Source organism: Mirounga leonina, unplaced genomic scaffold, assembly GCF_011800145.1.
Source record: "Mirounga leonina isolate KUSES-001 unplaced genomic scaffold, KU_Mleo_1.0 Mir_174, whole genome shotgun sequence".
Classification (NCBI taxonomy): domain Eukaryota; kingdom Metazoa; phylum Chordata; class Mammalia; order Carnivora; family Phocidae; genus Mirounga; species Mirounga leonina.
The window spans coordinates 72009001-72021735 of NW_023270451.1; the positions used below are offsets into that span (position 1 = coordinate 72009001).

At 40.6% G+C, this 12735-nt stretch overlaps 1 protein-coding gene across 1 annotated transcript in view; it reads left to right on the forward strand.

Moving 5' to 3' along the window:
• Positions 1-12735, forward strand: part of EXOC4 (exocyst complex component 4) — a 735341-nt gene that overhangs the window by 668358 nt on the left and 54248 nt on the right. The window contains exons 15-16 of the mRNA XM_035021134.1: positions 835-976; positions 10325-10503. Coding sequence (XP_034877025.1) covers positions 835-976; positions 10325-10503 — 321 coding nt within the window. The remainder of the gene's footprint in view (positions 1-834; positions 977-10324; positions 10504-12735) is intronic.

Sequence of the window (12735 nt, forward strand, 5' to 3'; positions counted from 1 at the left end):
AGCTGACTGTAAGCTCTGTGTGAGTTAAAGTAGAATACAGCACACTCTTCTAACCCCTCTTCCCCCTCCAAGAAGATCTCAGGCTTATGTGCAAGCAGCATAGCATCTAGAACAAGGGAGCTGATCATTCTCTCTAGACAGCACAGACCTACTCTGTAGTATTTATTATGTTTGGCCCTGAGTGCCACATTTCAAGGGAGACAGAGAACAATTGGAATGGTTTTGTTGGCAAATTATGAGAATTGTAAAATAATTCACTCTGATTATATGAATAGCTGAAAAACTGGGGTTAGTTAGCTTGGAAAAGGGAAGACTTCAAGGAAGCCAAAAGACGTGGTATCTTCAATACTTGAAGTGCTAACACATATGGGAATGATTGCCAAGCTGCTGGAATCAGAGACAGTGATTAGAAATTAATGGCAACAGGTATCAGTAGATATAGATGATCACATCTTTCAGAGATGGAATAGGCTGCCTTAAGAGGTATTGAGTTTTCTTTCACAAACATTCATGTGAGTATGCAAGCAGAAGCACAGCAACCACTGGAAGATGTACAAGAGACGCAAGTATAGACCGACCACATGGTCGGGCCGGATTCCTGTTATGGTCGCTTCCAACGCTGACGTTCTGTTCTATCAATCTGTGAATTGGTTGAAGACAATCAGTGTTGAATCAAGTACAGAAATAGTCTACCATGTCTTGGACATCTAATGTTGCCCACACCAGCATTAGCCAAATTGGTAAAAACGTGATGAGCAACAAAGTAAGATGTCATTTCAAACAAACCTGTAGGCATCTAGTTCAGTGACTGGTGTTTTCTTCTTCTCCTTTCAGTGCTGTCTCCTGCTCAAGAGAGCCATGTGACCATGGATCTGCCCCCAGTGTCAGAGCAGATCATGCAGACGTTGAGTGAACTTGCCAAATCTTTCCAGGATATGGCTGACCGCTGCTTGCTTGTCCTGCATCTGGAAGTCAGGTATGACACAGCCAAGCCCAAGACTGCAATTGAAAGGCACAGTGGGTCATCTATCACTTGCTTCTTTCTGAAGACTATCCCCGTAACTTTTGATTCCTATTATTGATGTCCTTTTTTTTTTTTTACATTGAACGTGATTTTTAGTGTTAATCACTGTAAAAGTTTTTAAGCACGTGCTATATCGTAAATATGGTGATTCACAGTTTGCACGGCCTGTGACATCAGAATAATCTGGATTTGAAGGTCTCTACCAGCTAGCTAGGCCATCTTAAGTCAGGTAATCTACCTTTACTAATCCTGTTTTCTCATTGTAAAAATAAAACAATAATTCCTAACTTACAGAGTTTGTAAATGATATAATAAATAATTAGTACAGTGCATGCCACAAAATAAATGCTCAAAATGTGGTAGCTTTGTGATTATGGTGACTTTATGGTCACTGACGTTTTTACGAACGTACTCTGCTAATCAGTAAGGGAGTACACAGATGCAAGAGCCATGACCCCTTCCTTCAAGAACTTAAGACCCAAGAAGAGATTACGTTAAATCATAATTCAGGACAAGAGTTGCAAAGATGCCATATTCTTGGACTCTTGTTCCTTCCCCTGAAGTGTAGAACATTCTTAGCTTTGGTGGCCTCTCTTATCACACCTATGGAAATGGTAGAAAGAAAAGACTGGGAAGTTTTCAATCATTTGTTCGTTCAATAAACATTTACTGAGTGCCCTCTTTGTGCTAGGCAGTGTGCTAGGAATTGGGATACAGCAATGAAAAAATCACTCAAGGGCCCTGCTTTCATGGAGCTACATTCTCATGGGGGGAAACAGCCAATGAATGAACAAAAAAAATAATTTCACATAAGTACAACTAACAAAATAAAATAACATAATGAAATTAAGCAGTGCTGTCCAGTAGAACTATAAAGTGAGCTATATATTCAAACCATATAGATAATTGAAATTTTCTAATAGTCACATTTGAAAAAGTAGAAGGGAACACATAAATTATGATATATTTTATCTCACCCAGTAACTCCAAAATACTATCATTTCAGCATGTAACTAATGTAAAAAGTACTGATGAGCTATTTTGCATTTTTGGGGGTACTAAGCCTTTCAAATCTGCATATTTTACACTTACAGCACATTGAAATTCAGACTGGTCCCATCTCCAGTGCTCAATAGCCACACGTGGCTAGTGCTATCATTCTGGACATGGCAGAGAGTAGCTGGGGTTGACTACAAAGGGGTATTGGCTTTTTTGTTTTTTAGATAGTGTGGTCAAAGAAAATGTGACATGGTAACAAGAAGGAACCATGTGTACGAAGACCTAGAAGAGAATTTCAGACAGAGAGGGCAACACACCAAGGTCCCGAGACAATCAAGCTTGGCAGTGTTGAGGAATGGAGGAGAGTCAGGGTGACTGGAGCACTGTGAACAAGGAGGTGAGGAGGAGTGCCAGGATACGGAAAGAGGCAGGCTGGGGCCTGACCATGTGTGGTCGTGAAGCCTGGCACGTTATCGTGACCCGCAGACCAAGCGACTAGTTCAGATTTCATTCTAAGGGCATTGAGAAGACATAGAAAGGTTTTAAGCAAGGGAGAGAGCTTCATCCATCCATTCACTCACTCATTCATATTCATTTTCATTTTTTTTTAAGATTTTATTTATTTATTTGACAGAGAGAGCACATGCAGGGGGAGAGGAAGATGCAGACTCCCAGCTTAGCTGCCCAATGCAGGGCTCAATCCCAGAACCCTGGGATCTTGACCGTAGTCTAAGGCAGACACTTAACTGACTGAGCCACCCAGACGCCCCTCATTTTCATTTTTAAAAGAGCACTTTAGGGCACCTGAGTGGCTCAGGTGGTTGGGCGTCTGCCTTCGGCTCAGGTCATGATCTCAGGGTCCTGGGATCGAGTCCCGCATCGGGCTCCCTGCTCCTTGGGAGCCTGCTTCTCCCTCTGCCTCTCTCTCTCTGTCTCTCTCTCTGTCTCTCATGAATAAATAAATAAAATTAATTAATTAATTAAATTAAAAAAGAGCGCTTTAGCTGTTGTTTGGAAAAGGAATGGTAAGAAGGCATGTGAATGGAAGCCTAGTGACCGTTGAGACCAGTTATGAGCACCAGAGTGGCAGAGGTGGACATGTGAGAAGAGTTGGTTTGAGATATATTCCAAAAGTAGAGCTGATGAAATGTGTTGATCAATAGTATTGGGCACAGGGGCTGGAGGCTGCAAAAGAAAGCACTCAAGGAAAACCACGAGCTTTGGAACCAGGGTAACTCTGTGGTGCTGGGGCCCTTAACTGAGGTGAGAAAGTCTATGTAAGGAGAAGGGGTGGGGGAGGGGTGGAAATCAAGACTTCCATCTTGGAGACGGTTAGTTTGAGATGCTTACTAGACCTCTAGGTAGCAAGGTCAAACAGACAGCTGGTGGATATAGACTTTTAGAACTTTAGGATCAGAAAATTCAAGATCAGAAAGTGTATAGGAATACATCTTCTATATTGCCATGGGACATTAAAGTTCAGAGAGCATTTTGTTTTTTCTTTTGGAGTCTTTACTAGATTGAGGTTTTAAAAATGTAAATAGGGTTTTGGTTCATGTCTGGGCTCCAGTTAGAACTTGGAAATCTTTCAGGTGTGCTCAGGCAAAGCATCATTGATCATGTATTGTGGATGTCATTTCTTGTGTATGCCCCGTGCTCTTTTCATTCTTCATTATCTTGTCCTACAAGTTACTTCTTAATTGCTTGTGAGCGGCTTGTGAGTAGAGTAAGAGAAGAAGCATTGCAGGTTTGAAGTGTTTTACTCAGCCTCATTTCTGATCATATTTCTTACATGCAGCTGTCCAGAAAGGAAGGCTCTTCCTCTATGTTTCCTGATTTGTTTTACGATAATTTTTAGATTTGTTTTCTGTTTACGTACAAGCTGACAGTGAAATAAATCAGGTGATTTCTATGAATAGATAAATGCAATAGACAGAAACAAAAACAAAAATCACCAACATTCTGATGCCTCTGTTACCCGGGTTGCACAGAAAAGCAAGGGAACATCAAATTAATTACTGTCACAGCTCCTGGAATTTATGCTATTGATTGTGTTGGGAACACAAAGTGTTCCACATTCAGAACTAGTCGCTTGTAGTGTTGTTAATTCCCAGTGGGAGATTTTTGGCACTTTTGAGTAAGTCTTTTAAATCCTTAACCTCTATTCTGCCCTTTTTATTTTTGTATGTCATGACGGTACTATTCTTAATGCTGAACATACTTTAGTGATTATTTATTAACTTTACAAGAAACCATTCATTGCGATAACACCCATTGCTGTATCTCCTTCAGCAATCGTTTAAACACAGAAAAAGATCGTTGTAAGAATGAATAACAAAAAGCACTGAGTTTTAGAGTCCTGGATGCAGAATTTTCTTCCCTTGACTTTTGCTAAAAGCACTAAACATGTTTATTGTTTCTAAATTAAATTCCCCCACCTTCTCATATCACATGGTTTCAACATTCAGGTTGCTTTCTTATGAATATGCTCCATACTGTCTTTGTTCCTTTTAAAGTACGGTAGATAAAACTAGGCAGAGAGCTCCATGGATGGCTCAGGAAATGAATATTGACATACTTCATTCATTCCTTGTCACAGTAACAAGCACTTGTGTGTGTGTATGTGTGTGTGTGTTCATACAGTTGATAATACAAAATGAACAAAGCACATCACTAGCATATCAGTAACACTGTACTATAGTAATGCCAAAGTAAAGAGAGTGCTGAGCACGCCCCGTATCCACAGTGGGTGACGATGGGGGAGACCATTGGCTCCTAGGAGGCAGGAATCAAGGGTGCCTTGTTTATTACTCGGCCCCGGAACCTGGAACAGTCCTGCTCAGTAATAGGTGCTCAATAAAAACCTGAATGCTTCTTGAGAGTTATCTGGTTTGAAATCAAACCCAGACAAAATAAGTGCTGTTTGTCCAAACAAAACCTGTTGCTCTTAAAGGAAATGAGTTGGTTTGGAGACTCTGTTTTCACACAGCGGTCCGCTCCATGTATCTAGGAAGTACGGAGGCTGCACAACCAGCGTCATCCTTGTCACCAGAATCTCCTAGTGTTTGTTTTGTTCCCATCCTGCCATAAAAGAGAATTAGGACTTAGGCCTTGTCATTCAGGAGCTGGTGCAATGAAGAAGTGGCCGGTTAGGTACTGTCTCTGGTACTTTTACCCCAGAAGCCGCTGGAATAAGATAGCACAGATAGACTAGACAAAGAAATTAATGGGGAAAAAATAGTGGGAAATGCTAGCAAGAAGTCCAGAACAACTTCAAATGCCAAAAATTTATCTTATTCATCAAAATACCGTCATGTCTGTAGCCCATATTTTTCTGTAACATTGTTAAAGTTCAAACCAGGAAGTGTTCTCAAATCCAGTAGGTTCTAGGTTGAAGGACCCATCCAAAGAGCATTTGACATTTTACCCATGTCACTGTAGGCCACATTTAACCAACAAGCAGCCTCTTCCCGCAGTTTGAAGCATAAGGCAAATGACACTCCCAAGAGATGAAAGACATGGTGAGACCATCAAAAATTGTTGAGGGTTGGTTTTGTTTTGTTTTTTCCTATTTGAACTTTAGAAGAAGAAAATGAAGTTGCCATTTGAGTCCCAAGATGCCAGGAATGTCACCTTTATCAGCTGATTTCTCTCACCATCAGGAGGGCTCTAAGTGGGTTCCACGGCAATCACCTGTCACCGTTGGGTTCCGAAGTGTGTACTTTCTGAAAATCACCCATCCTGCTGTGTAATCAGCAATATTTGCAGAAACCCTTAATGCCAAAGTCATGTTAAGGTCAGCAACAACATGCCAGAATCCGAAGAAAAGAAAACACTTTTTGAATTTGACATTTGCCAGTGACTACTTAAATTTCTTTTTCCTCTCTAAACATTTTGGGAGAGGGAGACAGTACCTTGAAGTAGTCTTACTTCTCTTCCATGCCACTCACTTCAGGATCTTATACACACTCACCTCCAATTCCTGAGACTGTCCCAAGTAGTCTCTCTACTTTCAGTTGCTTCCGTTCTTCGCCGTCAGTCCATCCTTTATACTCTGCTAGAATGATCTTGCCAAAGCTCCTATCTGATTATATCATTTTCACCTCTTAAAATCCTCCTAAGGCCCCCTGTGGCTTCTCAAAGTCCAGAGTCGTAGTTGGCCTCCAAAGCTGATGACGACCTGCCTCCTGCCCATCTCCCCGAGCTCACCTCATGCCTGTCTTCACATGTGATCTGTGTGTACCAAAAGGAACCACTTGTCATTCCTGAAAACCAGCCTTCATTCACACCCTCATGCCTTTGTACATGGTCTTCCCCTTGTCTGGAGTGATGTCATCTGTAATTTACTATAAAAATACTTTAGCATTGATGGCTTGATTTTCTTTTCAGCTAAGAGCTGCTCAGTTTAAATTTCAACCACAGTCGCAATCAGTTTCCCTAGTCGTGAATCCCACTCCAGGATTGGTCAGCTTTCATGATTATCAGCAAGGTCACATTCCAGAGGGGGCTGCAACCAGTGCAGTTACTGGTGTCTTGATTAACAGTATACACCTTGCCAGTTAGCACAGGAATGCCAGTATGAATTTTTATTGGCGAAATTAGTCATTAATTGATGCAGCTATTAGATGATCACCCATAATGAAAATGAGCTGGTTGTCAAGATTTTCAGATTCCCCTGCATAAGCAGGTTGTAAGAATATAACACCTATACAAAACTTAGCTCAAAATGGATCAGGGCGCCTGGGTGTCTCAGTCAGTTAAGCATCTGCCTTCAGGTCATGATCTCAGGGTCCTGGATCGAGCCCCGTCGGGCTCCCTGCTCAGCCAGGAGTCTGCTTCTCCCTCTCCCTCTGCCCCTCCCCACCACCCACTTGTGTGCGCACTCTCTCTCTCAAATAAATAAATAAAATCTTAAAAAAAAAAAAAGATTTAAAAAAATTGAATCATTGATCTAAATATAAAACCTAAAACTATAAAACTTCCAGGAGAAAACTTAGGAAAAAAATCTTTGTGACATTGTTTAGGCCAGGATTTCTTACATATGACTCCAAAAACACCATCCATAAAAGAAAAAATATGATAAATTGAAGTTCATCAAAATTAAAAACCATTCTTCAAAAGACATCACTAAGATGAAAAGACAAGCCAAAAAGTGGGAGAAAATATTTGCAAAATGCACATCTAATAAAGGACTTGTATCCAGAACATATAAAGAACTCTCAAAACTTAAGAAAACAACCCAATAAAAATATTGGGCAAGGGGCGCCTGGGTGGCTCAGTCGTTAAGCGTCTGCCTTCGGCTCAGGTCATGATCCCAGGGTCCTGGGATCGAGCCCCGCATTGGGCTTCCTGCTCCGCAGGAAGCCTGCTTCTCCCTCTCCCACTCCCCTTGCTTGTGTTCCCTCTCTCGCTGTGTCTCTCTCTGTCAAATAAATAAATAAAATCTTTTTAAAAATATATATATAGGGCAAGAATTGTGAACACAAAGGTATATGGATGGCAAATAAGCACATGAAAATATGCCCACCATCATTAATAATTTGATGAGATAATTAATGAATTAATAATTCTCATTATTAGGAAAATGAGAATTAAAACCACAATGGGATACCACTATACATCTGTTAGAATGACTAAAAATAATTTTTTTAAACTAACAAACGCTTGAAGACTTTATGCTAAGTGAAGTAAGTCTGACAAAGACAAATACTGCGTGATATCACTTATATGCAGAATCTAAAAACAAAAAAAGTCAAAATCATAGAAACACAGAATAGAAAAGTAGTGGCTGGGGGTTGGGAGAAACAGAGGTCGGTAAAGGTACAAACTTTCAGCTATAAGATTTGAATAAGGCCTCGGAATCTAATATAAAACATGATGACTTTGGTTGATAACACTATATCATATAATCGAAATTTGCTAAGATGCTAAAAGAGTAGAACTTAAATGTTCTCATTTAAAAAAAAAAAAAAGGATAAATATGTGACAGACGTGTTAAGTAACTAGATTGGGGGAATCCTTCCACACGATATATGTATATCAAATCAAATCATGATGTGTGCTTAAAATGTCTTACAATTTGGGGACGCCTGGGTGACTCAGTCGGTTAAGTGTCCTACTCTTGATTTCAGCTCAGGTCATGATCTCAGGGTCATGAGATCAAGCCCCACATCGCACTCCATGTTCAGCTTGGAGTCTGCTTGTACCTCTCCTTCCCCCTCTGCTCCTCCCCTTGAGCTCTCTCTCTTTAAAAATGAATAAATAAAACCTTTTAAAAAAACTGACAGCAGTAAGTGCTGGTGAGGCTGCAGAGCAACCAGAACTCTCGTATGTTGTGGATAGGAAAGCAAAATGGCGTAGCTCCTTTGGAAAACTGTTTGACAGTTTCTTATAAAATTAAAATATACTTACTATATGACCCAGCAATTCCACTTTTACCCATGACAAATGAAAATTTATATTTACACAAAAACCTGTACATGACGCAGCTTTATTTATAATCACCCAAAACTAGAAACAACCCAGATGTCAACTGGTGAATGGTTAAATTGTAGTATCTCCATACAGCAGGAATCTGCTGATCAGTAACAAGGAACAAACACAACATGAGTAAATCACAAATGCCCTAAGCAGAGTGAAAGAAGCCAAACTCCAAAAGCTACATACTATATGATTCCATTTATATGGCACTCGGACAAGACAAAAGTGTAGGAAGCATATATAAATCAGTGGTTGCCAGATCCTTAGGGTATGGGTAGAGGTTGACTGCAAAGAGGCTCAAGGGAATTCTGGGGGTGATGATATTATTCTATAATTTGATTATAGTGGTGATTATACACTGTGTGGATTTGTCAAAGCTCATAGAACTATACACTGAAAAGGGTGAATTTTACTATTTATAAATTATTTCTCAATAAAACTTACTTAAAAAAAGAAAGATGATAGTCAAGCGTGAAGATACATCATCAGGGATAATGCCCAAGACTTTTGCAGCCTTTTGTTTAGGAATATTTCCTATTGCCTGGTGCAGACTGTAAGGGTAACAGAGTTTTGACTCTGAATGTCTTCCTGTCTACCTCTAGTGAACCTTCCATGACATGATCAGACAGAGCACCTAAAACAATAAGACTTCACTGGGTTTATAGTACAGCCTATTTGAGCTATGTCTGCCAATGGGTGGAGGATTTTGTTTTTGTTCTTGTTTTTTAAAAATGCCTGTATGGGGCGCCTGGGTGGCTCAGTTGGTTAAAAATGCCTGTACGTGTGGTAGAATTATTTGGACTGAAACTTGCTTTTGTTACAGCTTAACACCAAGGTTATGGAGTAGCCAATCCTTACCCATCTCAGGCTTCTTTGGCAGTTACCAATAACTACCAAAAAGAACTTAAAAAGTGTGCATGGTCAGAATGACTGAGATCATGTCAACACAGGAACGCCCTCCTTCCTCAAGCTCATTCAAATCATCTTCTTTACTTAAGTGTCACCCTATGTTGTGACACCCCATGGCAGACTTCCATGGTCCTCTGGTACATGTGCTTCTGAGTGAGACGCTGCCTTCTTTTGGTCTTTTTTTTTTTTTTTTTTTGGCCTGCCCCACTAAGCGGTGTGGAGTCCTTCAGGGCACAAATCATGTCTCACATTCCTAAGGACCAGCACAATTTTATTTTTAAATAAATAAGTAAATTGATTTTAGTGTTTTACTTAAATAACAGATTAATTACAGTAATAGTGATGATAGCCAACACTTGCTGGGCACTTGCTCTGTGCCAGGCCTGTGCCAGGTGCTTGACGTTCAGTAGCTCCTCAGAGCACCTTATGAGTAAGTGTTGTTGCCATCCCAGGTGCACAGGTAAGGAAACTGAGACACAGAGAAAGTAACCCGCCTAAAGCCACGCAGCCAGCAGTTGTTGGAATTGGGAACTGAAACCAAAAGAGTCTCATTCCAGAGCCAGCTCTTTCGAGCTCTGTGACCTGCGCCTCTCATTTTTGCTACAACAGTATCTGTTGAAAGATAAAATGCTTTTCACACTAGGCATGTAATCCGGTCTTTGAAAGGAATTTTAGAGCTCATTTATTCCTTACCCCCGATGTTTGGATGAAGCAAGCGAGGCTCACAGAAGCTGACTTGCTCCAGATCACTCTTCTTCGTTAGATGGCTTTCCAGTGAACAAGCGGAAGAGGACGTAAATATCTATGGGGCCACTGCTGCTTTAAATATTTGGGTGGTCTGTCCCAAAAAGATTATTGTTTTCATCAAGAAAATGTATTACTAACTGCTCTGTGCATCTTTGCCTTTGTCAGGGTTCACTGTTTCCACTATCTCATCCCCCTTGCAAAGGAGGGGAACTATGCCATTGTGGCTAATGTGGAAAGTATGGATTATGACCCTCTGGTGGTCAAGCTCAACAAAGACATCAGCGCCATTGAAGAGGCCATGAGTGCCAGCCTTCAGCCGCACAAGTTCCAATACATATTTGAAGGTCAGATCCTGTCTGTGTCCCTAGGATTTGGGGAGGAAGGAAGGGTGAAGGGTTTTTTGTTTTTTTTTTTTTTATTCTCTACTATTGAAGTTCACAACTTGTAGTTGTTTGGGTTTTGTTTTGGTTTGGCTTTTTCTTTTTGGACTAAAGCTGCAATACCTAGTCTCTCTGCGTATGGCTAGGTAGACAACAATATGGCTGCCATCTGCTCCTGGTTGATAAGATTTAATCCAAAATAAGGCAGATGGCAGCCTGGCTGCCTCCCTGACATGCCACTCATGAGAGTTGGGTAAATATGTAGAGTGGACCATGAGTTAGCTCAAGAGAAGCTCATAAAAGAAAAAGAAGCACACATACAATGAGAAGAGGACTCCAAAAAGAGATCTCTCGATGACTAAAATTATCAGTGGAAAGGGAAGTTTTCTCTCAAAGAATGCACTATTGTCTGAAAAGAACAGAAACCTCTGATCAGCAGAGACTTTAGGAAGGCTGCATCCATAAATGCCTTGGGGCAGGCAGGCAAGGAAGGGCACGAAAGACCGTTCCATCTAAAGGCATTCACCTTCAAGATTTTGAGATATGTGATGCCAGGCAAATAATTTTTCATGCTGAATTCCTCCCATGGGGGGGACTTTTAGGACTTCAAACTATATTCCCTTCTTTCTCATTTTGGTTTATTTGTATGTAGGCCTGAGTCCCAGGCCTGACATTTTAGTCATCGAGAGATCTCTTTTTGGAGTCCTCTTCTGTGGTGTCTGTCAGAATTAAAGTGATGATATTAAAAACAATTAAGAAAGTGCATTGTGCAAAGGATTGTAGAACCTGGAGATAGGAAAGAAAGGCTTGGCTATTGCTTGCTTTATTAAACAGTTATGTCCCCGCAAATTTGGACCAAAAAACTGAAAATCCTATTTTCCCATTAAATTATGTCATAAAGATGGAGATATGTTCGGAAAGGAACTATCCCCAAAAGACTTTAGCCGAAAAGTATTAGTGATTAAAAGGTTAACTGTTCTCTCCATGGCACTGAGAATTTAGGGGCCATGTGTATCAACATTCACAGTTCCCAGACTTTCCCTATCATTTACCCAGACATTTCTTAACATCTAATCCTGATGAGTAGCAACATCTTCTTGAAATACGGGTATAACACTCTGATGTAGAAAAGAAATGAAGAAATCATGAATTGGAGACCTTCTGTTTAAAAAAACTCTAGCTAGGGCGCCTGGGTGGCTCAGTTGGTTAAGCAACTGCCTTCAGCTTAGGTCATGATTCTGGAGTCCCAGGATTGAGTCCCGCATTGGGCTCCCTGCTCGGCGGGGAGTCTGCTTCTCCCTCTGACCCTCCCCCCTCTCATGCTCTCTCTCATTCTCTCTCTCACAAATAAATAAATAAAATCTTTAAAAAATAAAAATAAAAAAATAAAAAGTTCTAGCTATTTCTCTGTGATACCACTCTCAAAATTCACAAAGCATAATACTGAATTTCCCAAAGGGTGGGGAATGGGGATGACAGGGTCTCAGTCTTTGGTGTGGCAGAAAAGAGCATTTTATCACAGATATTATTTGAAATTGCCAGTGTATAGTAGTAATATAAAGCAGACTTCTACTGGGTTTTATTTTTAATTATTATTACAATCTATTATGTGTACTTATTATATAAATTTACTTTTTTTTTTTTCAAGTGGGCTCCATGCCCAGCATGGAGCCCAGCACGGGGCTTGAACTCCCAACCCTGAGATCAAGACCTGAGCTGAGATCAAGAGTAGAAAGCTTAACTGACTGAGCCACCCAGGCACCCCTAAATTTACTTATTTAATATATTTATTATTATTCACTATTCTCTACAAACACCCCCCTCATTACCTCCACGTAGGCAGATTGCCTTTTACCATGGTAGAACAAAATTATATCCAGAGTTATGAGCTCAGTAAAATCACACTCAGACTTGACCTAGAGAGATTTTTCACATCAGTCAGTGGCTTTAAATGTAAAATCCATATGTGTGTTTCTTTTTCTTTGAGTAGAAAGCCTCTTACTTCCCTTTTAAGTAGTTGCACGTACAAGTGAGTTTGTGGTCTAGAAGCAACACTACACGAGTGTAGCTGAGGCAAGAGAGAATGCTCCTCCTCTCCCTTTTCTACCTTCATCCTAGTCAAGGGAAACTCATTTTGCAGACCGGGGAAGTCATGGAACCTGAAGCTCCCCCCGAACCTTCACCACGGAGGCACTA